A 25,638-nucleotide genomic window follows, 5' to 3' on the forward strand; every position below is an offset into this window, starting at 1 on the left:
CCCCCGGACTGCAGGTCCAGAGCGGTGGGCAGCTGCTGGCAGCACCGGGGGGTGGGGGCGTGAGAGACACAGAGGGAGCTAGACAACCTCCCCAGGCCAGGCCGCTGTTGCACAGACTTGGCCTTTAGGTGACAGGTCTGGAGGCTTTCCCCGTTGTCGTGGGAAACTTGAATCATTTAAACACTCAATAACCGAACCAGTCGCCTTGTATTAACCGCTCAGCCTTGCAGCTTCGCTCTGGAGCACCTGAGCAGGAGGCACAAGACCCAGCCTGCCCTGACTGGGCTGGGCCAGCAGAACAAGCCGGGCCGCTGGGCGGGGCAGGCCCCGGGACGCCGGAAGTGGTCAGTGCCGGGTCTCCCTGGAGCAGACGTTGTATACTTTCTGCTTGGTTGGAAAAGGAACGTTGAGCGTCCGTCAAGCAGAGAGGGGGGAAGAGCCGGAGAGGGGAGGGCTGCCTGGACACTACGAGGCTAGATTTTCCATTTAGGAAGAAAGCAAGGCCCAAGCTGGCTGACAAGCGTCTGTCGCAGGGTCCTCCTGTAAGCCAGGATCGCCGCTCCGCGCCCTCTCCCGTGCAGCCTGGAGGGGCAGGCCTCAGCGGTGGCAGGTCGTGCAGACACGCAGCTGCCACGGGCCCAGGGGTTGCCGCGGCGCGCGCCGGGTTGTCTGAAAGAAACAAAAGATTTTAAGCAGCTGTGTGTGATGTAATGGAAGGGAAGCTTAAGACAAAGTGGAGAAGGAGCCCCGAGGTCGTAGGAAGACAGCAGCACCCCGACGACGCGAGCAGGGCTGGGTACGGATGGGCAGCCGCGTTGTGCTGCAGGCGGGGAGTGGAGCGGTGCTGGGAGAGCAGCAGCTGGGAGAGACCTGCCTGCCCCCCTTTCCCCGGAGAGCCCACGCTGACCCTGGCACCTGGCTCAGCCGGAGGCCCTCTGCGCCTTGGCTCTTGCCACTGATAACCTGTGTGAACTTCTCTTTCCTTATCTGCAAAATAGGGATGGTAATGCCAACCCCCGACTGCTCGGGGTGGGTGTGGGGCCCGGGCTGGGCGTGGAGGGGGCTTTATCAATAAGAAGAGACTGTGCCGGGAGCATGTACCCATGTGCCAGGCACTGCCTCGTGCCTACAGCGGGCTCTGAGCTCACACCATTGCCCCTTGGCAGGAGTGGAGGCTCAGGCAGTGGCCTAACTGTAAGGCTTCTCCATCCTCCCTGCCCTTCTCTGCTCCCTTCTGCTCCCCCCCCACCTTCCTCGCCCCTTTTCTTCCCCTCTTCTCCCCTCCCTCCCCTTCCCTTCCCTTCCCCCACCTTTCTCTCCCTCCTCCCCCTTGCCGCGCCCTCCTCCTTCCCTCCCCCTCCTCCCCTGTGTTATAACAGACGCGCAGCCCAGCAGAGCGTAAGTACCTGGTTAAGCAATGTCTGTGGCCTGGTTATTTTTTTAAGGAAACTTGCAAGGGAACAAGCGCTCCTCTGCCACCTGACAGCTCACCACACACCGACAATACCAGACAGGCTTTCCAGGACTACACCAGGCAAAGGCGTACCTCCTACCCCAGGCAGAGTGACCAGCAGAGTGTGGCTAGTGCAGTGGGCAAGGTCAGCGGCTTGGGGAGGACAGAGCCGGGTGCAGAGGCTTCCAGGGTCTCCAGCCGTGGGAGGAGGTGGTGGCTTCCTCGTCAGGGACTCAGCTCCCGTAGGGTGCGGGTGCAGTGAGCCCACAGGGTAGTCACGGGTACTGCTGATGTAGCGCGCCCCTCCCTGTGTCAGCACCACCGGCTAGCACTGTGGGGTCCGTACCCCAGAGTTCGGTAAGACAGTCACCCCTCAGCCGTCACGTCTACTGCTGCAGTGAGCTGCCCGCCTCCAGTCATGTCCACAAAAGAGGTGGAGGTCTGTGGGCTGAAGTGGTGAGGGGCATGTAATGAAAGAGGTGGGCCTCGGGTCTGGACAGGGTAAAAGAGGAAGCACCCGCCCCAGGTGGTAGGGAGACAGGCCCCTGAGGCTGTCTGACTCCCACGGGGCCTTTGCACATGCTGTTCTTGGCCGGTTGTCTCTTCCCCAGCAGCCCTGCCCTCCCTCGGTACCCCCTCGCCTCAGAGCCCAGCCCCAGGGCTCCTCAGCTGGCGCCCGCACAGGGCAGGTCGCTGTGTGAACTGAAGGTATAGCCTCGGCGGACGTGAGAGAATCTCACTGAGGAGCCCTGGGAGCCAGCTGGCAGGTTCGACTCTGGTAGCTGTTATGGGAACCCATGTCTGGAGTTACTTGCACAGTGGGACTTTGTTACTTTGTACAGGAAGTGTGACTCTTCCTGGAAGGAGAGGCTTCTGGCTCTGCATGGGCCTGACCAAGATGAGCTGCAGAACGTCTTTTTCCTCCTTGGAGAAGGGGGCAGAGCAGCAGAGGCCGGTGCCTGTTGCTGAATCTTCTTACCTGGCTCCTTGGTCATGAGGGGCTGCAAAGACTGGCTGCTTCTCCCCGCCCACGTCTGCCCCGGGAAGGCCTGTGAGGACTCTGTGCACTCCTGCCTGTCTGCCGGGAGAGGGGCCTCGAGGTCACAGCCCAGCAGCGCCTGGTGGGCGGGCCACGGTTAGCGTCTCACAGCGGGCTTCTGCCTGCATCTGTGGGCTGCACAGGCGTGATGGGCGTGTCTGGCGTGCGCTCGTGGACTTTCTCCCACCTTGCCCGCAGAGCCTCGAGGAGCCAGCTGCATGCTCACAGTGTGACCAGTCCACTGCGGTGACCAGTGAGCTGACCACCGGGTGGGAGGGAGGGCTTTCCTCTGCACTGCCAACCCCGTGCAGTGTCGGGTGCTGTGTTAACTCCCCTCTCCCTCAAAGTCCAGCCTGTAGAGGCAAATGTGTCGCTGCTGGGAATGTAAACATGGACATGAGGATGTCCAGAGAGGTCAGCCGTGCTTGCCTGGGGGCGGCAGAGAAGGCGGCCTGGAGCCCAGAGAGCCTGGAGCTCCCTGTGGACACTGCGCACTTTCCCTCCCCCTCCTCACTGCCGTCGCCCCATGGAAGACCCAGCAGACAGGAGCTGCCTGTCCCGTCTGCACACTTGTGCTGCTCTGCCACCTCAGGCTACTGTTTACTCAGCGGCGACTGCACACCTCTGAGTCTGAGTCTCAGGAAATCCTAGACTGCTTCTCTTGATCGCCGTGGAAGGCCCCGTACACTCTTGGCCAGAGCATGGCTGAGTTGTTTCAAATAAAAGGAGGCCTCTGACTAAGTTCAGCACCAACCCGAGACCCTGGGCTTCTGTTTCTTGCTCAAAAAGAGGATCTAGTGCATGGTAGGTAGTCAGTGGGTTGTAAAGCCCCGGAAGGAAGGCTCTCCCTGCGCCCTCCCATTCCCCCTCCCCCAGGTCCAGGCCCTGACCCTGCTCCACACACAGCTGTTCCTGGAGCATCACCAGGCCTGGGGGAGCAGGGATGCTGGAGACGGCTTCCCCTAGGGGGAGGGGTGGTCTGAAGTGGCCACTGATTCCACAGCTGCCTGTCCACCCTCTTCACAGACGCATCCAGGTGGTTGTGTCCCCTCTCAAGGTGGGAGAGAGCACTTGAGGGCCACGCTGTCCCCTGGCCTCGGTCTGAAGATGCCACACACACGTGTGTTCACCTCACAGTGGACCTGAGGCCCTGGCGCTGCTTGTGGCCACACAGCTGGTGACCTCTCCAGCTGGTGACCTCCCGCAGGCCCACACACGTGTGCTCAGGCTGCCCTTTGGGGGCTGGCTTTCAGGGTTTGCCCCTTTTTCACACTTGCTTTCTATAAACTTACTTTTCAAGGAAACTGCTATTCAGGGAGGCTGCGAAAAAGTCACCAGAATTCTCCACAGAATCAGTGATTTACAAGTCCAGTGCAGCCCGTTCTCTATCGCCCTGGAGCTGTGCCGAGTATGCTGGTGTCCTTTCAGGAAACCCCATTATCTTCATGTCCCAGCAACCTGAGAATAGAGTCCTTGCTTTTCTGGCCCCCACTTCAGCTTTCTTCTTTCAGTCTGTGTTTTGGAAAGTCCACAAAACCCAGGGGCCTCCCTGTCGTTGCCCTGTGGTCTCTGTGCCCCCAGGCGGTGCCAGGCCACTGGATTGGCGGGATGTTAGTCACCGGCAGACTTTCCATGCCCTTCACCTCAGAGACTCCCGGTTCCTCATTCTGCCCCCTTAGGCCCTGGGGTCACCGGGGAGACGATCAGAGGGCTTTTTGAGGACCCTCCCTGTCCCAGAGAGGCTGAGTGCACGGATCCGGGCTGGTGTCTGGTCACCCCTGGGCCAGGTCTCCAAAGGGACTGGGCTCTCGCCACAGTCCCCTGGGTCCCACCAGGCGGAACGCCTCTGACTTTACCGGTGCGCCTCACTCGGCTGCTTTCCTGGGCGCAGTGCAGTAGAAGTGACTGGCATGGCCGTGCGGCCCTCTGCTCCTGTGAGGAAGTCCCCGGAGCGTGACATCACTGTCCTCTCCCGTGAAGTCCCCGGAGCATGCCTTCGTAGCGAGCACTGACCTCAGGCGCTGACCCTGTTGACTGGAAATGAAGCCTCAGCGCCAGAGTCCGAGCTGGGCTTGAATCCTCACTGTTCCAGGAACAAGCGTGAACCGCGGCTAGGTCGGAGTAACGCGTCGCCAACGCGGACCATGTAATTACGCCGGGCGGGGCTTGCAGTCCTGGCGCTGCGGGCCGAGGTGCTCCGAAGGAGAGGACGGCCCGTGGGGTTGGCTTTCTTCCTCTCCAAAGACTGCCCCGCGGGCGCCACGACCGGGCCCTTCCCGTGCCTTCATCCGGCTCGCTGGCCGACCCCGGGTGAAAAGACGGCCTTCGCCCCCCGCAGCAGCCTCTGCCCGCCGTGTCAGCCGTCAGCCCCGTGCCGTGCCCGTGCCCCGTGCCCCGACTGCAGAGCAGGGCGGCCAGCCCGCCGGGACGTTGCGCGGGCGTTCGCCACAGCGCAGCAGGGCCTGGCCCCGGCAGCCCAGAGGGCCCGCGGGGAGGGGGTCCACAGACCTCCCGCCCCGGACCTGCATTCCAGGCCGCGTGCTGCCTGTTGGAAGAGGGACAGACGGCGTGAAGTGCTCGGTCACCCCAAACCCAGAGGGTCCTGTCTGTTCCGTGCTCTGCCTGCTCGCTGGAGGTGGCCAGACTCCGCAGAGCCGGGGCGCCCTGCGAGCGCGCTCCTCTGGCACGAGCAGCCTCGGGGCCGGCCTGCTGCTTGTTCCGGGCGGGACATCACTCCCAGGCCCTTCTCTGTCACCTTCTCAACTCTGGAAATAAGAGATTGGACTGGGGGAAACTGAGGACACACTAATAAACGCTGCCTCAGTGGGACGTGACCCCCTGCAGCTCTGTGGGAGGGACTGGTGGGAAGGGGCTCTGTCTGCTCCCCAGAGTTTGGCAGGCGCAGCTTCTCTGGCCCCGTGTCCGCAGGAAACTCCGCAGTCCCGGTCGGCGGCTCCGAGGAGAGGGTGCCTGTCCATGGTTTGGCCGGGTTCGCGGCAGGATCCTGCCTCGTAGATTTCAGGAGAGTGAAAGTGGAGCGTCTGGTCTCTTCGCTGGTCTGGCTTTGGGGTGTAAAGGCAGGAAGGGACAGGGCAGGTTCTCTGTGACCCGAGCACAGGGGGTAAAGGAGGAGTCCCGGAGCCCTCAGGCTTTTCGGTCTTTTATTTGGATTTATCTATTTGGCAGGCAGGGGTGCTGGGGGGCCAGGAGGCCGGCGGGCCTCCCGGCCCCCAGCAAGTCTTCACTCTGCCTGGGCTCTCCGGCCATCTCTGGTGTCTCTGCTGCCCTTTCGCTCTCGTTCTCTCTGCTCGTCTGCTCTTCGGGCGTCCTTGTGCGGCCCAGTCTCAGCCCAGGTGACTCCCATCTGCGCATGCCCACACCCGCTCCAGGTGCCGCCGTCCAGCCTGCATTCGGGACCGCCGGCCTCCGTCATCACTCCTATTAGCCGGAGGGCAGAGAAGCCTGATGCTTTTTTACCTTACCCTACAAGGGGCTTAGGGGTCTTTCCTGGTGGGGGGAGCCAGCTTGAGAAGGGGTGCACAGGCTGTGCCGTGTTTGCCGTGGTGTTCTCCTGGTATTGCTGTTGTCATCAAGGGACAGCAGCGACAGGGACTTCCTGCCACACCGTGGTTGTGGGACACGCATGCTGTGGCCACTCGGATGAGCGAAGTCCACAGTTCCTGTATGTCGAGGTCTTCAGCCCCTGGAATGTTCCTGAGGGTTGGGAGTGCTCTGATTAACCTTGGGAAACACCTGTGGCGGGGTGGGGGCTGGTTGCCAGGGAAACCAAGGACCGGCCCACTCGGCCCACTCCGTATTTACTGGGAGGAGAGAGGGGCGAGAGGATGGAGCTCAGTGGCCCGGGGCTCGTTTGGTCAGCCTGCAGGACCAGGCCTCCGTGATGCTCCAGAGACGGGCTGGCGATTTGTGAACGGTGCCCCCAGAGAGGGCACACCTCACCCGTCACCTCTGCATCTGGCTGTTCTGAGTGCCATCCTTTTAACTAGTAAGTAGCTGGGGTTCATGTTGGGAGTCGCTCAGCAAATTGAATGAAGACACCTGCAGCGGGCGCCTGGCCCAGGACGTCTCCAGGACGCTGGTGGCCCCTCCGCCCCCGGAGGACGGTGTCAGGACTGAGTGAACATCCGCAGCCTGCAGCGTCCCCACCGTTGAGAGCGGAGGGCCTCGTGTCGCGTCGGAGGCTGAGCGCAGGTGGCCTGCTCGGCTCCACGGGGGGAGCCTGGCCTGGGAGCCGAGTGCGTACGGGTGGTGGCACTGAGGCCACGTTAGGAGCGGCGCTCATCGTCAGCTGAGTCCGCTTTTCTCCTAAGCACCCCTTCTAAAATGGGCGCAGCTCTTCAAGTGAGGAGACGACTTTGTCCCGGGAGTCGGGGACTTGGGTTTGGGGCCAGTCAGTGGGCTGCCGGAGTCGGGTCCAGCGTCAGGAGCCAAGTGGGGTGTGTCCTCGGGGCTGTGCTGGCCGGTACGGCCTCTGCTCGCTGCTCTCCTGCCCCTCGTCCATTGGCCCCCGTGCCACCCACCCACCTCTGACCCGGTTTTTAAGCCTGGACATAGTGGTGCGGTGCAGGTGAGATTGCTGCGCCACACTGTTGTAGAGCAACCCCGATACAAAACGGGGTGCCTGACTGTGGGTCCTCACCCGCGCGCTTAAAAGGACTTATCCATGCTCTACTGCAGGCGCACGCGAAAGGTCCATAAAAGGTTTATTGACAAGGGAAGGGGAAAGGAGGACATGTACAGCTCTGGGAGACAAAGTTTTAAATGAGTCCTTCCCAATCCGCCGATCGGGAATCCCAAAAGGGCGCTCTCAGAGTTGGCCGCCAGCCAGGAGCCGTGAAGCCGGGAGGCGAGCGATCGCGAGCCAGAGAGAGCCCCAGGCCCACGTGTTTGGTTTTTTATAGCCAACCTGGCTGCCCAACTCCACCCTCAGGTCCCAGCCACCCTCCCTTGCTGGTGACGGGATTTGTCTTTCCCGTGTCTTGATGGCTTTAGCCTGGCGTGGGGTGGGGTCCGCAAAGCCTGTATGGGATGAGCTCGGGACATCACTTCCCCCTAACAAGATGTGTTCTTGGACGAAGCGTGGCTTCGCGGTGTCCTCGGCAGGGACCGCCCGCCTAGCTCTCCTCAACGCTGCATTGGGCGTGTCCCCACAGAAGCCGCCATTAGCCCGCACACCTCACCCACCTGCGTGCCTCGCGTTCTGGCCGCTGTGGTGTGTGCGCAGCTGTGTCGCCTCGGTAGCGTGCTGCCATTGCTCATCTGTGAGCTGCGTGACCACTGTCTGACCTGTGCCGTGTGCTCTGTACAGATCTGCAACTACGTGGGGGCCGCGAAGGTCATCGTCCAGCTGGTCACCAACGGCAAGAGCACCCACCTGCACGCACACAGCCTGGTGGGCAAGCACTGCGAGGACGGCATCTGCACCGTCACGGCCGGGCCCAAGGACATGGTGGTCGGGTAAGTGCGGGCCAGGCCTCCCGGCCTGGGGCCTTGGCGGGGGCGCTGGCGGGACTCCGTGGCGGGCCGAGCCCTGCTGCCTCCGTAGCCGCCCCTCGCGCGCCAGCGCGGTCGCCGAGGGTGGCAAGTTGTGGTCTCCTGACTCTTGGGCACTTGTGGGCTTCCAGCAGTATTTGCTCCTGGGAGTACGTAAGGACCAGGGGGGACCCCAGGGCTGCGGAAATCAGCGCTGCTCCTTGGGGAGCGTGGTTGGCTGTGAGTGGCCGCTGGGGGTGAGGTGGATACTCCTGTGCTTCTGTGCTGCTTGGGTCAAGGCACCAAGGAGCACAAGCGCGTTTGGGCTTGGATGCATCTTGACCTGAAAGTGTAAGGTGACAGGTTGACTAAGAGGTGGTACAGACAGGGAGGACCGCCACGTGGAATGGGTGAGGTGTCGCGGAAATAAAGTCGATCTGCGAGAAGTAAGACCCTTGTAATTAATTTTATTTCCAAGATTACTAGAATATTCTAATGCAGGTCACTGCATGCTGAGACCGCAGTCCACCTGCGCTGTTGCTCAGAAGGGAGGGCTTGTTTACGTCAGCTCTTAGCTGACGGCGGCGTTTCCGGCTTGGGGTTCTGGGAAAGATCCAAGTTCCTGGTGAACGTTCGTGCTCCTTGGAGTTTCTCTGTTTTTTGTGAAGACATTCAAGTGTGGAAAACCTAGAGTGAGCTTCCAGGCCACTGAAACCTGATCCTTCTGATGACAGAACAAAGGCTAGAAGGAGGGAGGCACCGGGTGACGAGGGGGGCTCGGAGGAGCTTTCTCTGGGTGGGGCGCCCTCAGAGAGGCTGGGGGTGACAGCGCCCGGCCCCCCTTGAGGCCGGAGCACAGGGGTGCGGCAGGGGTATGGGCGCCCCCGCCCCCTGCTGTCAGTTGGAAGCATTTCTGCCTGTGGCCCTGCTTTACCTGCGGGATAATCCCTTCCTTCAGAGCTGCTACTGTCTGCTGCTATGGAACTTGCCAGTGTACTGTCTCCTGTGGCGCCCCTGTGGTTGGCTGAGCAATCTGTCGGGATTTTAGAGGGAATTAATGGGTGATTACTTTGGGGCCCGCTGCGGGGTGTAGTCCACTCCATGTCTGGCAGGACGTTGGATTGCAGGGTTCGGTGCCCAGAGAGCACGCTCCTCCCTCACTCCACAAGGGCTGTACATCTGGGCGGACAGGCTGGGGCTCTGGGTGGTGGCAGCGGGGCTGTCTACACTGTCTGCTGCCGCTGAGGATTGCGTCAGGGAGTACTCCTGAGCCTCGTAAAAGCCATGAGGTGTGCCTGCTGGGTGTCAGGTCTGGATGAAGTGAGCCCTGAATGGTCGTCGTGACCCCCGCTGCTGCCTGGGTGGGCGGTCCAGGTCCTCGGGGATGAGCGTGTCCCTCTCTCGGGGCACTGCGTGTGGGGCTGTCCCGGCATTGACGCCCTGGCCTGTGCTGCTCTCGGGAGCTCGGGCGGGCCTCACACAGCAGGAGTCTGGGCTTGCCTCCTGGCCCATGGGCCCCACTGCCTTCGCACGGGCACCCCAGCCTCTCAGCGTTGGGAGACTGTGGGCGCAGAAACCATTGGGCTTTGTTTCCTGGGTGCTTTGCAGTGTGTCTCTGTTCTTATGTCCTGGTCTCCTCCCTCTGGCCCCAGGACCACACTAGCTGGACCCGTGGGCTCCTGGCCCTGAGTGCTCTGTGATGCATCTTGATCTGCTGTCGCTTGATTTTTAACTGAGAAACCTTTACTTAAACTGTTTTCCAAAAGACCGTATTCTCGCGTGATTCATTTGACCTTTTTTTTTTTTTTTTTTTTAGTTTTTTAATGTCAGAACATGTTGGTTTTCAGTAGGTAGAATATTCTGGCAGCCTTGAAAGCAGAATTCTGTTTCCTGCTCTTCTGCTGTCAACAGTGGGGCTGCCCAGGCGACTGCTGGGACTGCTTTGGGCTTTAATTTCCTCCCTTATAGTCTGAGGTTTGAGCCACAGAATCTGTCTCCAGGCCCCTTGGATCTCCACTATTTCAGCCTGAACTAGCATCCAGCCTGACAACAGAGCCAGTATGGCAGAGTCACGTGGGCAGGCCTGCCCCGCGTGGATTTCCTGGGCGGTGCTGCGTCCCCTTGGCTTGAGGGCGAGCACAGCTCTAGGGAGTTTCAGGAGGACTGAGTCTCTCCTCGGGCTTGAAACGGAGGGAGCAGGGAGCCGGACAGCCTGCCCTCCGCCTCAGCTCGGCCGCTCCACCCCTTAGCAGGCCCCGGGAAGGCACTGAGAGAACAAGTAACGCTGACCTCCCAGGGCGGCAGCCCCCTCCCTTGCTCTGCTCCCTACTTTGCTCTTAGCCTGCCCCCACATTTCCCTGCTGTTTTCAGGGTACGACATCTGTATTAAGTTAGAGCTTCAGGCAACTGGGTCACCATGATGGGGCTTATGGCTTTAACTTGGGAGGTTTGTCTTTTCAATTTTCTTTAGTTACTTTTTGGCCATTTCTGATTTTCTATTTTCTTAGCCCTCAATGCCTGCCCTCTTAAAAGTGTCTCAGTTTAGTGTTGCAGTTTTGACCTGAAATATCAGAACATTCTACTTCTTTAAAACTTTCGTTCAGTGGAAACAGTATCACCTGACTCTACCTTGCACCCCCTCCTAAATGGTCGTCACACCCCCAGCACGTCCTGCACCCCAAGTTATCGAGATGTGAGTGCTAGGACCCCCTCGGGGCAGGCCGCTGTGAGCACGTGCGACCCCACCTGGCTGCTGCTGGGGCCCACACGCGCGCGGCCCAGCCTCCACATGTGGAGAAGCTGCAGTTTTGAGAAAATTGGACAAAGCACGGACTGAGATTGGAAATCTGCAGCCTCCACATAAGGTGTGTCTTGTGATCCAGGGCTGGCTTTAAGCCCCGCAAAAGTCAATGTTTGCATCTGAGAGGATGATAGGCCAGTGGGGATGCTTTGTGGACCCCCCAGTGCTGCAGGCTCCTGTCCTGCTTTGGAACCCCTCGTGTCCCAGGCTCCTATCCTGCTGTGCCTCCCAGTGCCCTAGGCTTCTGTATGCTGTGCCCCCCAGTGCCCCAGGCTTCTGTCCTGCTGTACTCCCCAGTACACAGCTCCTGTCCTGCTGTGCCCCAGGCTTCTATCCTGCTGTATCCCCCAGTACACATTCTCTTGTCCTGCTGTGCCCCCACCTGTCCTGCTGTGCCCCCCAGTACCTCTGGCTCCTGTCCTGCTGTGCTTCCCAGTACACAGGCTTTGGTCCTGTTGTGTCCCCCAGTGCCCTGGGACCCCAGCTCTGCTGGAGCACACAGAAGCCTCGGGCAAAGCAGCCTGGCATGCAAAGCAGTCTGGCCTGGGAACCAGCCCTCCAGACCTCGGCACTTAGGGTTATGGTGGGTCTGTTCAGTCCTCGCCACAAGCCTCACCCCAAGGTTCTGGGTCTGGGGGTTCCTGGCAGGTCCAGCAGCTACATTGTTGTAGGTGCTCAGTACAGGCATGTGCTCAGGTGAATGTGGCGTCTGGTCAGCAGCAGGATACAGCCCCGGCCCCATGAGTAGCCGTGCTAGCCTTCAATTTTCAGACTTGGTCTGGTTTGAAGTATGGTTTAAATATTGTGATATTCACTTTTATTTTTCCCGTTTGTTCTTAATTATTTATATGTATTTTACATTATTGTTCATTTTTGTAGGATATTTGCTTTCTGCTCTCAGGTACCATCCCTGTAAAATTCCCACCACCCATTCACCATCACCATAGTCCCTTCTGCTCCCCCTACCACCGCCCCTGCAGTGTCTCTGATTTATAGTTGCCTGTTAATTTTGGTGTTTATTTATTATTGTTTTTTCCTGATCCTTTATTTGGTTCCCCTACATTCCTCCTAGATAAGTTAAACCATCAATATTTTTCTTTTCCCTTCTGACTTACTTCACCAAGCATAAACCGTTCTAGCTCCATCCATGTTGCTGCGAATGACGTGAGTTTATCGTTTTTGATAGCTGAGTAGTATACTGTCCATTGCATACATAGACCACATCTTCTTGATCCAATCATCTATTTTTGGGCATTTGTGTTGTTTCCAAATCTTACCTGTTATAAATGGTGCTGCAGTAAACATAGGTGTGCGGGTGTCCTTTTAAATCAATGTTTGTGTCCTTTGGGTAGATCCCTAGGAGTGGGATTGCTCGGTCATATGGACGCTCCATTTTTAGTAGTTTGGGAAACCTCCAGACAGCTTTTCATAGTCGCTGAACCAGTTTGCACTCCCACCAGCAGTGCAGGAGAGTTCCTTTTTCTCCACATCCTCGCCAACATTTGCTGTTGCTACTTTTTTAAATATGTGCCATTCTCACTGGTGTAAGGTGGTATCTCATTGTGGGTTTGATTTTCATTTTCCTGATTATAAGTGATATTGAACCTGTTTTTTGTATACCTATTGACTATTTGCATTTCCTCTTTGGAGAAGTGTCTTTTTAGCTCTTCTGCCCATTTTTTTGACTGGATTATATTGTTTTTGTTGATTCATATGAGCTCTTTGTAGATCTTCATGATCAGTCCCTTATCAGTTGTATGAGCACAAACATTTTTTCCCAATCAGTGGGGTGTCTCTGTTTTGGTTAATGTCTCTTTTGCTGTGCAGAAGCTTTTCAGTTTGAAGTAATCCCTGGTGTGTATCTTTTCCTTGGCTTTCTTTGCTGTGGGTGATGAGTCTTTAAATATGTTTTTCAGATGTATGTCTTGGAGTGTTTTACCTATATTTTCTTCTATATATTTTATGGTTTCAGGTCTTATGTCCAGTTCTTTTATCCATTTTGAGTTGATTTTTGTACATGGTGAGAGGTAGTGATCTATTTTCATTTTTTTTGCATGTGGTGGTCCAGTTTTCCCAGCACCATTTATTGAACAAACTATCCTTGTTCCCTTGAATATTCTTTGCTCCTTTGTCAAAGATTAGTTGTCCATAGATGTGTGGCTTTATTTCTGTGTTTTCTATTCGATTCCATTGGTCTCTGTGTCTACTTTTGTTCTAGTACCATACTATTTTAATTATTGTGGCTGTGTAGTAGAGTTTGAAGTCTGGGAGTGTGATACTTCCAGTCTCCTCCTTTTCAGTCAGGAGAGCTTTAGCTTTTTGAGTTTTTTTTTTTTTTTGTAGTTCCATATGAATTCCATCAGTATTTGTTCTATTTCTTTGAAGAAAGTCATTGAAGTTTTTATTGGGATTGCATTGAATCTGTAAATTGCTTTTGGTAGGATGGCAATGTTAATAATGTCAGTTCTTCCAATCCATGAGCAAGGAATGTCTTTCCATTTCTTTCTGTCTTGTTTCTTTTAACAGTGTTTTATAATTTTATTTATATAGGTTACTCACCTCCTTTCTTAGGTTTTTTCCCAAGTATTTTTTTTTATTTCAATTGTAAATTGGATGGTATTCTTAATTTCTTCTTCAGATTGATTGTTTGCATATAGGAAATCTACTGATTTTTTTTGTGTTGATTTTGTATCCTGCTAAGCTGGTTTATTATTACTAAACTGGTTTATTATTTTAATTAGTTTTTCTGTGGAGTTTTTAGGGTTCTCTATGTATATTATCCTACTTCCACAAATAGTGATGCTTCTTTTCCTATTTGAATTCCTTACTGCTCTGGCTAGGACTTCCAATATTATACTGAAAAGCATTAGTGAGAGGGGACAGCCTTGTCTTGTTCCAGATCTTAAAGGAAAAGCTTTCAGTTTTCCACCATCGAGAATGATACTGGTTGAGGGTTGTCATATGTGGCTTTTATTATGTTAAAGTATGTTCCTTCTATCCCAAGAATTTCAAGGGCCTTCATCGTAAACAGATTTTTAAATTTGTCAAATGCTTTCTTGGCACCTATTGATAGGATCTTATATCATATTTTAATTTTTCTTGTTGTTGATGTGTTGGATTACGTTAATTGATTTTTGGATGTTGGACCATCCTTGTGACCCTGGAATAAATCCCACTTGGTTGTGGTGAATTATCCTTTTGAGGCATTGTTTGATTCTGTTGGCTAGGATTTTATTGAGTATTTTTGCATCTGTTTTCATTAGGGAGATTGGCCTGTAGTTTTCTTTTTGTGTGTTTGGTTTTGGTATTAGTGAAATGTTGGCTTCATAGAGTGTAGTTGGTAGTATTCCCTCTTTCTCAATTTTTTGAAAGAGTTTGTGTAGGATAGGCACTAGGTCATTTCTGGGCGTTTGGTGGAATTCATTTGTGAAGCCGTGGGCTTTTGTTTTTGGGGAGTGCTTTGATTACTGTTTCAATTTCACTGCTTGTAATTGATCTGTTTAGGTGTTCTATTTCCTCTTTATGTAGCTTTGGATGATTATATAGTTCTAGGAATATGTCCATCTCCTCTAGATTATTGACCTTGTTTGCATATATATGTTCATAGTAGTCTCTGATTATTATTTTGATTTCTGCAAAGTCTGTTGTAATTTTTCCTCTCTTGTTTATGATCCTATTTGTGTTTTCTCCCATTTTTTCCTTTGTGAGCCTCACTAGAGGCCTATTTTATTTTTCAGAAAAACCAACTTTTGGTTTCATTGATCTTTTGATTGTTTTTTAATTTCTATTTCATTTATTTCTGTTTTGATTTTTATTTTTCCTTATTTCTTTGGGTTTTTTGTGGGGTTTTTTTGTTGTTGTTCTTTGAGGTATGAGATTAGGTAATTTCTTTGATTTCTTTCTTCTTTCTTGAAGTGAGCCTGTATTGTTAAATACTTTCCTCTTATTCCTACTTTTGCTGTGTCCCATACATTCTGGAAAGTTATGTCCTCATTGTCATTTGTCTCAAAGTATTCTTCTTTGATCTCCTCATTTATCCAGTAGCCTTCCAGTAGTGCGGGTTTCAATCTCCGTGAAGTGGGAGAGTTCCTCGCCCTCTTTTCGAGGTTTACTTCTAGTTTGATGCCTTCATGGTCAGAGAAGATAGTTGGAATGATTTGGATCTTAATGTATCTGTTGATGTTTGCCTTGTGGCCCAATACGTGATTAATCCTGGAGAATGATCCATGTGCTCCTTGAGAGAAATGTGTACTCAGATTTTTTTGGGATGCAGTGCCCTATAGCTCTCTGCTAAGCCCATGAGGTCTATCTAGGTCCTTATTTAGGGCTCTAGTGTCCTTGTTTATTTTTTATCTCATTGATCTATCCATTGGTGAGAGTGGGTATTGAAGTCTCCTATTACATCTGTGTTTTCTCTGATGTCTGTTTTCAGAGATGATAATAATTGTCTGATATATTTTGATGCTCCTTCATTTGGTGACTGCATGTTATAGTTTCCTCATGTATTGTACCCTCAATCATGAAGTAGTGACCATCTGTGTCTCTTTTTACCTTTTTTAGTTTGAAGACTGTTTTACCTGATATATAAATATAGCTGTTCCTACCGTCTTTTTTGGTCCATTTGCTTGTAGGATTGATAGGCACTCTCTCAAGTGTAAAGTTGTATGCATTTTGAGAAATACTCATCACCATGCTCACTGTGGGCTCCCCCAGCCCCCATGAGCCCTCCGGGGTCAAGTCCTTCTCCGTGACCGGCTCTGCTGCTTCTCCGTTGGTTTTGCCTTTTCCAGAATCACACCGTTTGGTCAATGCAAATGGTGTCAGCCGGTGTGGCTTCTGCGTGGCCCCCTGCGTACAGCTTGTGTGCTTGCGTGCTTGCGTGCGTGTCGGCCACTCATCCCCGGTAAGGGCTGCGGGTGCCCAGCCACCCTGAAGGACATCTGGTTTGATTGAAGTTTTCGCTGATTTCGCTATTGTGATTCATGGCAATTACGGGTTTGGTCATGATATGATCGCGTTTCTCACGCATACCTGGTCTTCACCCACAGCCACTGGCTCAGCAGCCCTGGGGATTTCTCAAGCATCGAGAGGGTTAAGGGTGTTTCGTTTTAGATCAGTAAGGTGACTGGGGAGACATCTAAGCAGGGGATCATTTCCAGGGACGTGACAGCAGGAATGAGATGACCCCAGACCCCAGTGGAGGGGGGGTGGTGGAGATTCGGGCCAGTGCCAGTGATTGGGTCAGCTCTGCCTGCGGAAGGAGGCCTCCTTGAGAGCTGGGTTCAGGGCTGGGCAAGCTCCTGGCTGGTGGGTGTTGGAGCTTGGGAGCATGGTGCCCAGAGACGCATAGACGTGTCCCTGCTCTGCCCTGGGCGTCTCCTCCACCTGCCCGCATGGAGCCACCTTCTTGTGATGCATCAGTGACCAGTGAGTGAGCAGGGTCCCGAGTTCTGTGAGCCGGCCCAGCAAACCCAGAGGCCTGAGGAGGTGTCCTGGGGACCCGGCGCCCCTGGAGTAGAAGGTGGTGTTGGCACTGACATCAGCTGTAGACCCCGCTACTGGGTCCTGGCAGAACGGGGTGGACTGGCTGGCACCTGAGCTGGTGTGTTGGGAGGAGGTCCCCTCCCGTCCACACTGCACTTGAAGGCAGAACCGTCAGCAGGGCTAGGGTCGCTTTGTGCGTGCTCGGAAGCGTCCCCCTCTCAGGCGCGGGCGCACCGCAGGGCTGCAGTGAGGCTGCGTGCCCAGGGGACGACCGTCTGGGACAGGGGCCGCCGCGTGTTTCCCAAGTGGGGGTTCGAGTTGGCGCTCTGTCATGGTAACGCTTATGAACATTTTTTTCCTGTGGCATGTGCTAATAATAACGTTCTACTTTTGACATTGTATTATAGATGTCTTCAAATGTACACAAAAAATAGAACCATGTGATGAGCTCGCCCTGTGAGCCTCGCCCCGCAGCCATCGCTGCGGGACCCACCTGGCAGTCACGGATGTCCCATGTAGTTCTGGTGTCGTGAGAGCGCGGTGTGGTTGGACTCCTTTAAGATCGAGTGAGATGGTTTTATAATTCACGTTTATGTGGTAAATAGTCCATGTGCATGCTAAGAAAAAGAAATGCTGACCGCGGTCCAGCTGAATGGGGCTCTGTGATTGCTGGTGGCGTCGGGCTTAGACGCTGGGTCAGTCGTGCTTCCGTCCTGAGTGTCTGCACATGCGCTGTCGGGCATGAGAGAGGGGTGTCGAGGCCTCCCTCTCTCCTCATGCTAAGAGATTTTGCTTCTTACATCGTGAAGTTCTTTTACTAGGTGCTTTCATTAAGTTCTTTAATTATGAACATTTGGGATTCGTGTGTCCTCATCGTGAAATGTTCCTCCATCTCTGGTGATATTCTCCGCTCCAGTCTGCCTCAGCCGAGCTCATACAGCTGCTTCCGTTCCTTTTGACTGCTGCTCGCTGGAGCTCGTTTCCAGCTCACCTCTCCCCTCTGTGTCCTCCTATTCAAAGACTGCCCACAGCACGTTCAGTCTGGCACCGCCTCTTACTCGGGGTGTGGAGACCATTTATTTTTCCAGTGATGACCGATGTGGCTGTGGCCGGGGTCAGTGGCATGGCGAAGGGTGGAGCTACGGTGATCTGAACACGGGACTTACAGAGGCTGGCTTTGCCGGGTGCGCACATCACCCGCCGTCCTGCGCTTTGTTTTCTGCTCGCCCGCCTCTTCCTCGCCCCCCCCTTCTCCTCCTCTTCTGCCTCTGGATGGAGGGTTTGTGTACGTAGCTTTCTTGCTCCTTTTCAGTTTGTACATCTTTGCCTTTTTAGCTGTTGTTTCAGAGTTTATCCCACGATACATGTTTTCTTGTTGCTTTAAATACTCGATTACCTTTTAAAGACACCTGTAAACAAGGAAAGCAGCCTTTCATGTGTGCAGTGCTGCTTGGTTCTTCTCCCGGGTCAAGAGTCCTGTCTGTTGTCTTTGTCTTCTGCCTAAATCCTCCCTCTTGCATCACCGCCCCGCTGCTGGTCCACTCCAGCTGTTGCGTGTCTTGAAACTCTGCTTTTGACAGCGCGGCATTGTGTGGGGTAACAGTGTTCTCGGGTGTGTTCTCTCACAACGCTGGCCCTGGGCCCGCAGGCCGCCTCCTTCCACCCAGAGCCGCCTGTTGCCTTTGGCTTTGCTCCTCTGCACACAGTGGGTAGGTTTTTCTTGGTCTGCTTTTCAGCAGTCTTCAGCAGTTTGACTTTGGTGAGCCTTAGTGCGACTTTCTATGTAGCTCTTGTGCTTTGGGGCTCGCTGCGAGCTTGGCTCTCTGGGTTTGTAGGTATCATCAACTTTGTAACTTTTCATCCCTTATTTTATGCTTTATGGAAACTGAGGCACACAGTGCTGGGCAGATGCCTGTCATGGTCTCTGCCAAGGAGGTGGCTGGTGCACGCTGAGTCCTGCTGTGCTGCAGGGGAGCGAGGCCTGTAGGTCCCGCAGGTGGAGGCATTGTTTCTCCTGTGCCGCCCAGACGCTTATCAGGACCCCTGTGTCAACCTCCATTCTGCATCCTCCAGAAGCTTCTGCTCTCTGAGTGTATTTCCTTCTCTGTCTGTTCGCATCTCTTTTTTCCGTCACTGTGCGGATAACAGTAAAGTCCTCCAGACGCGCCGCCTTTAACAGATCCGCACCCCCCCCCCCCCCCCCCGCTGTGGCCAGGCCGTGCCCCCTACTCCATCCGCCGGTGCCGTCTCTAGGAAACGTCCGGCCTGGGCCTACCTTGGGGTCCTGCACCTGTTTCTTCTGCCTCAGAGGTGGCTCCCCCACATCTTCCCTCCTCCCTTCCAGCTGCTCGGGTCGCATCCGCTAGTGAGGGCCATCTCGCCTTCTCCCGGTTTTAAATGTCAGGCCTCCCTAGTGCTGTTCCTACTCTATTTTTTGGCTAACACTTTGTAAACTACACTGTGAAATTTGCTTCTGTCTTTGTTTCTTCCCTCTCGTTGCGCCAGCACACGGCTCCGAGAAGGTAGCGGTGCCGTCACTGCTAGCGCAGGCTCCAAGCATGCCCCGGGACCAGCCAGGACCCGGCTGAGCGCTTGGGGTAGGCGTGCCTCGGTGCGGTGCTTTCCTTTGCTTTCCGGTGCTGAGGACATTTCTTTGTTTCATGCTCCAGTATTTATATTTGTATCCCCGAAAACCCGTCCAGTTGCTGTAGTTAGCTTCTTCTGTTGTACTCTATGTACATATAATCTTCGTGAGAGAAGAGCTCCTCCAGCCTTCACTCCAGCTATCCTTCAGGTCTGAGCACAGGTAAACTAGATGGCATTCCTCTGATAATAATTCCAAACTTCTAGCGAACCCAGCGGAGGTGGGATGATTCCAGGCAGACTTTAAATTCTATCTGGAAACCCAAGGATGCGCTAAAAGAAAAAAATATTTTCCAAATTTAGTGGATCCTCTTATTCGTTAAAAGAATCAGTCGTATATTTGCAGTAAAAATGATTATGCCGCTGACACAGAAAGCCGCTCACCCAGCCTCTGCGTCCTCTCCATTCCCTGCGCCTGCCGTGCCCGCCCGGCCCGCGCCCTCTGAGCAGTCTGCGCGGGCGGCACCGCCCGGGGTGTTACTCCGCCCGGCGAACGTTCCTTGCTCTCTCCGACTCTTGTCGTTTTTCCGCTGTTGGTGTCGTTCCTGTCGGTTCCGACATACCTGCCATTTGGTGACCTCTGCGGTGGTGTGTTTAGACGCTCTCCCGCCCTCTGGGGCAGCTGCAGAGGGTTTTGCTCTGTGGACCCGGGGTCCACCCATGTAGGCCGCAGTCTCGTTGACAGCATGAGTTTGAATGCAAAATGTACCTCTTTGCCCCTTTTATATTTTGATGTCCCGTTTTTCATTTTTGTTCTGTGTATCCTTTGACTAATTATTGTAATACTTGATTTTACTGTTTTTGTCATTTATTTTGCATCCTAGCTTTGTAAGAATTAATCCTATGTCTAGTCACTATATTTGCCCTCACCAGTGAGATTTCTTCTTTCACACGTTTTCTCTGCTACTCACTGGTGTTTTTCCTTTTCAGTCTAAGCCCTGTTAGCATCCTTCTAAGGTTGGTGTAGCGGTGATGAAGTCGGTCCTTGACTTCTGCTTGTCTAGACGCTGTTTCTCTGCGGTTCTGAGTGGCGCCTGAGGGTCTCAGAGTATTCTTGGTTGGAAGTTTGTTCCTTCCAGCATTTTCAGTACATTGTGCCACTCCCTTCTGGCCTGCACAGCGTCTGCTGAAATACCTGCTCGTAGTCTTGGGGGACACGGAAAGTTCTACTGTACATAACAAGTGTCTTTCTCTCACTGCCTTTAAGAATCTTCATCTGTAACTTTCCTTTACCATCGCAATTACAAGTCTGTGTCGTCTCTTCAGGCTTCTCTCGTTTGGATTCCTCTGCTTCCTGGATGTTTTGTTTCCTGCCTCAGATGAGGGAAGTTTTTAACTATTGTTTCTTCAAATAGGTTTTCTCCCCTTTATCTCGCTGTCATTCTGGAACCTCTGTAGGATGGCGTTCATTCCACTTGATGTGTTGCAGAGCGCCCTGAGGCGTCCCATGAGGCTGCTGTTTGTATGAGGCCGCTGCTGTGTCCTCTGGCCTGCTGATCGGAGCTCTGCTCCATCTCGTCTGCTGCTGACTCCTTCTGGCGGTTGGTTTCTGTCTTAGCTCATCTTCTGCTCTGTGGCTTCCATGTGGTGTTTTCTGTCTTTGTGAAATTCTCGCTTTGTGCGCCCGCCCTCCTCCCAGTTGGTGAAGTGTCTTTATGACCGCTGCTTTGAGCACTGTCAGCAGATTACTTATCTCTGTTTCATTAAAGTGCTTTTCTGTGGTCTTATCTTGTTCTTGTTTGGAACATATTCCTGCCTTCTCATTTTGCTTGACTCTGTTGTTTTTATATGTTAGTTAAAACAGCTGCCTCCCTCTCGAAGGACTGGCCCGTGTGGGAGATGAACCTCATCTTTCAGCCTTGCTCTTGGTTGCCTCCAGAACCTTGGTGACTGTCTGAAGAGGCTGACTTACTGTCAACAGCCGCCCGTGGTTGAGCGTGTGCCAGTAGTGGTCAGTGACCCAAAGGGATGGATCTCTTCAACACCTGCTTTCAATCTGTTTGAAAGCCTGACCCTAAACTGTGCTGCTAGACACAGCCCATGGGGCTACATTCACAGGCCCTGCGGGCCTCCAACCAAGAGCCCTGGAAGTGTCCTCTTGCGGAAGTCGGGGCTCCGATGGTGTGTGCTCTCCTGTCTGGGGGGGCGGGGCCTGTGACTGTGGCAGGCCCAGTGGGGAGGGGCACAAGATGGCGTTTCCCCATCTGCCTTCTTGCAGAGTCCTCTGTAAACTCCAGTTTCGTGGCACACTGGAAGCTCTCAGATAAGCAAATGGCTTTCCTCACAGAGAAGCTGGGGAGAGGGAGTGCCTCTGGCCGTGCAGTGCCCTGGGAGGTGGGCTGGCATCACAGTCCAGGGTTCCCTAGAGCAAGGGCCAGGAGATCCCGGGGCCTCCCTGGTGCGGCCTGCCTGGGGAGGCTTTAGCTTCAGCAGTCAGTGCCCAGCTCGGCACCTGCCCACGCTTGCCTGTCCACGTCAGCAGGGACCCCACTTCTGCACCTGTACCTTCACTGGAGGGCCGGTGTCGCTCCACAGCCACCGGGACGAGCCGGCAGGTCTCCTGACACGCAGCCCCTGCTTTCGAGCCGCCCCCACGCGGCCCAGGGCGAGCCTCATGCCGCCGGTGCAGCACATCTCTTCGTCCCGCTCAGCCCCTGGTTGCTCTGCACGTAAACCGCATCGTTTCGGGCCCCTCCCAGTTGCGGGTCACTGAGGGGTTCTCAGGAGAACGCATCCCCTCCTCCCTTATGTGCCTCGATGTGCCCCTTTGCCCTGTGCAGGCGGTTCGCGCAGCCGATGGTCCGTCCCGTCTGAGGGGGCCCTCCGCGTAGCTTCGTGTCTCGGAGTGTCCTGGGAGAGAGGCATCCGGTCCCACCCCTGCCGCCCCTCTCCTGCCCATTCCGGCCACCCTTCAGACGCGTCCAGTGGCGCTGCTTGCTGAGGGGCGTGCGCCCCCTGCTCCGTCCCCGGTTCAGCGCAGGCTCCTTGGGCACAGCCCAGCCTTGCCCGTGTGTTGCTATTTAGTCTTTATTACTCCATGTGCCGCGCCCACTTCGCGCCCTGCGGAGATGTCAGCGATGGCCAGCGCAGCTGAGGGCCTGTGCTGCTTCCAGCCCCCTCCCTCGGGTGAGCAGCCCCGGGGGTCCGGCAGGCGTTGCCTGACTTGCGGGTGGATGCCGTTCTTCTCCAGCTTTGCCAACCTGGGCATCCTGCATGTGACAAAGAAGAAGGTCTTTGAGACCCTGGAAGCCCGGATGACAGACGCGTGTGTGAGAGGCTACAACGCTGGGGTTCTGGTGCACCCTGACCTGGCCTACCTGCAAGCTGAAGGCGGAGGTGACCGGCAGCTCACGGGTCAGTGCTCCTCCTGGAGCTCAGCTTCCATTTCCTCGTGCCCCAGCCCCGCCCCAACCCTGCTGCACCCCTGTGTGCGTCATCCTGCCCCCACCCGCCCTGTCCCCTCTGGAGTGGCTTCTGCTCCTCCGAGGCCTGGCACGCAAAGCCTCCGTCTAGTCCGTCCCAGCCCACCCTAAGCCCCTTGTCCATCACTGCGGGGACACAGGGTGGCGTCCTCACCAACCCCACAACCCCCACCGTGCCCGTCCTGCAGTGCTGCCCCTTTCCCTGCCGACTCCAGTCAGAGGACACTATCCGTGAGCCCCGCAGGGGCTCTGCCAGGGCTCTCTGGGTGCCTCGGGCGCTGTGTGAATGACTCTCCCATGAAAACACCTTCCGGTTCTCACTGTGCCTCATACTTCTTTTCTTCCAGTCCCAATCCTTGTCCCATTACACGTGCCGGTTCTGCTTGTTACTTTGTCCTTTAGTGTGACCCCCTCAGCGCCTCATACCCGGGTACCCCAGAACCAGCCGTCACCTCGCAGTAGCGCACCCCCTCTGCCATGGGGGCTCAGGCTCCAGTCCTGCTCTCAGGCACCCTCCTTGCCCCACCTGTGGCGCTGCCTCTGCCCCTCTCCACGTCCGGCCCACAGCCACCCTGTGTCCAGGTGGATCTCCCCGAGCCTGACCCCGCCACTGTTGGAGTCTCCCCGCCGCCCTCCATAGCTAGACCCCCCACACCGCTGCCCCATCACGTCTTCACCGTGTCTCCTTCTTGCTCACCCTGGGAAGCCCTAACTTGCTCTCTTCAAGTTCACGTGCTCCCAGTCCCTCTGGTTCAGATCAGAGGTCCCTTCTGCTCCAAGGCCTTGGGATTCTCCCTTCTGAAATGACACCGCTTCACCCAGTAGCTCCTCTGTGGGAAACGTGCCCATCGGCATGAAAGCTCCTCTAGGGGAAGGAGCCAAATGCTCGGTGCCCAGGAGTGGTCCTGAGGGCGGCCCTGGCCTGCTGGGGGGGCAGTGGGGTGGGGGGCGTGGCGTGTGCTCAGGGAGCTGCTGGAGTCCCGACCGCTCACGCCTGGTTGGCTGCGCATCCCCCCGCCCCCTCCTCTGTGCCCTCCTCTTCCTGCAGAGAGGTGGGGCAGATAGACACGTGGGGGAGGGCTGTTCCGACATGCAGAGATGAGGAAAACCTGCTGCAGTGTCAGGAGTCCTTGTTCCTCCCGGGGGCTCCCACGGAAATGCCCGCACCTGCCCCAGCCCCCGGCCTGAAGGGCTGTGCTGTGTCCTAGATCGGGAGAAGGAGACCATCCGCCAGGCGGCCCTGCAGCAGACCAAGGAGATGGACCTGAGCGTGGTGCGGCTCATGTTCACGGCCTTCCTCCCCGACAGCACGGGCAGCTTCACGCGGCGCCTGGAGCCGGTGGTGTCCGACCCCATCTACGACAGCAGTGAGTGTCCGCCGGCCTGTGTGGACGGCCCAGCCGCCGGGCCCCGACGTACACCTAGCTGCCCGCTCTCACCTCCAGAAGGGGGGCTCAGGTCCAGCCGAAAAGCTGGTGTCTGGGCACAAAGTGGAACTTGCCGAGGGGCTCAATTATGCTGCCGTGTCCTCCACTGGGCGTTGCAGCCCTGGACGGGCGACGGGAACCCATTATTACTCGTGGTTCCTTGCCGTGAGGGTGTTTTGCTGCCCTGGGTCTGAGGCCGCATCCAGGAAGCATGGCTGCTGTTCTCAGCCACTCGCCCGGTGCTGATCTGGGGAGATAGGTGCCCCGAACGGAGGAGCAGCAGAGCCGGTATGCGGCCCCCGAATTCGGTTTGTCGATAGTTCCTGGGAACGTTTTTCTTTAGTTCTAGCCAACTCCAGCATCCACCCCGCACGCTGCTCGTGGGCGTGTGTGCAAGAGCTTGTCCCCCAGGCCAGCTTACTCAGGGCCCTGGCTGGAAAGGCTATAGAATTTGGCATAGACAGAAACCTCCCTGCTCAAGACAACAACTGGCTGATTTCTCTAAAGGGAAGTGGAAAACGTATCAAACGATAGACAGCGGCTCCACACAGCATGTAGAGATGCAGCTGCTGGAGGAAACAGACGGAAGCTGCATGCTCTTGCCACGCTAAACTTTTTGCCCCCTAACCACATAGAAGCCTAATTTAGTTTGCGGAAAGGAAATGCATCAGCTCCTTTCTTTTCTTTTCTGTAGAATAAAAATTAACAGTTTAAGAAAATTGTGGATTTTTCTAAAGTGTCTAGGGCTCTTGTGGAGGCAGCAATGTCATGGTAATGAGTTTGAGGTGAGAGTCCTAACCTGGCTGGATTCCACAAATCCACCAGCGTTGGTGCTTCCTGTACAGCAGGCCCACTTTGGTTTCTGGGGTCACCCACTGAGTGTAAGAGGGAGAAGCAATCACTGCCCTTCCCACCCTCCTGTTGTGGGTGGGATGTGGCCTGGCCAGGGAGCGCTCTGAGGATGTGCCGCCTGTGCTTGGCTTGGCCCTCGTGAGCGCCGTGGGCAGGGCGGATCGCTGTGGCTATAGGTGGGGGTGCTGAGGGCAGGGCCCTGCTCCAGGGCCTGGGGTGCTGAGGACAAACCGTGACGTCTGTTCTTCTCCTGTGGACAGAAGCCCCCAACGCGTCCAACTTGAAAATCGTAAGGATGGACAGGACAGCGGGCTGCGTCACTGGAGGGGAGGAGATTTACCTCCTCTGCGACAAGGTTCAGAAAGGTAACCTGCGCTCGCTCTCAAGACAGGCCCACACGGTGTCTGTGATCTCTCAAGGCTGTGGGCCCAGTCACGTCCCCATTCCACCATAAAAACCCAAAAAATTTGCACATCTCGCCTCTTCTAGATTATCTGTTACTTTTTTAAACTCTTTTCTTTTTTTTTTGAAACTTCAACAGACGTGAAGAGGTGATCACTTACATCAGTCACATTTCAGTGTATTTTATACTTTAAACTTTGGTGTCTGGATTCAGTTACATACAGTGTAAGAGCCACCAATTAGCAAAAAGTAAGATTATTATTTTCTGAAACTGCACTCATTTTAAAAATACGATACAATGTGTAGATAATGAATATTATCACTACTAACAATGAGCATTTCAAAGTCAGCAGATACCTGACTCAATGCAGCCCCTCCATGCAAAAACTAGAGTTTAAAAACAGGAACATTCTTAACTTAGGCTAAGTGCTCTGAGTTAAGTCAGAAAAAATGAGATAAGATTTTAAGGTAGAGGTGTATCTCTTTATCCACAAAGAGTTTAGGCCTTCTCTGCATGTCTTTATATCAGCCCCCTCCAGAACCTGACTCCTAGGTGCATCCTTTGAGTAAACGCAGTTTGAGTATTTGTCAGTGTGGGTCTGAATGGCTTTCATGCCATAGGG

General features: G+C 54.9%; 1 protein-coding gene across 1 annotated transcript in view; it reads left to right on the forward strand.

Annotated features, from left to right (window-relative positions):
* The window catches only part of NFKB1 (nuclear factor kappa B subunit 1), a gene marked incomplete at both ends in the record, with an annotated part of 65,391 nt that overhangs the window by 25,117 nt on the left and 14,636 nt on the right, over positions 1-25,638 (forward strand). Inside the window, 4 exons of the mRNA XM_084251980.1 lie at positions 7,822-7,970; positions 22,103-22,266; positions 23,543-23,701; positions 24,874-24,978. Coding sequence (XP_084108106.1) covers positions 7,822-7,970; positions 22,103-22,266; positions 23,543-23,701; positions 24,874-24,978 — 577 coding nt within the window. The remainder of the gene's footprint in view (positions 1-7,821; positions 7,971-22,102; positions 22,267-23,542; positions 23,702-24,873; positions 24,979-25,638) is intronic.

Source organism: Talpa europaea (genome assembly GCF_964194135.1).
Source record: "Talpa europaea genome assembly, chromosome: 13".
Lineage (NCBI taxonomy): Eukaryota > Metazoa > Chordata > Mammalia > Eulipotyphla > Talpidae > Talpa > Talpa europaea.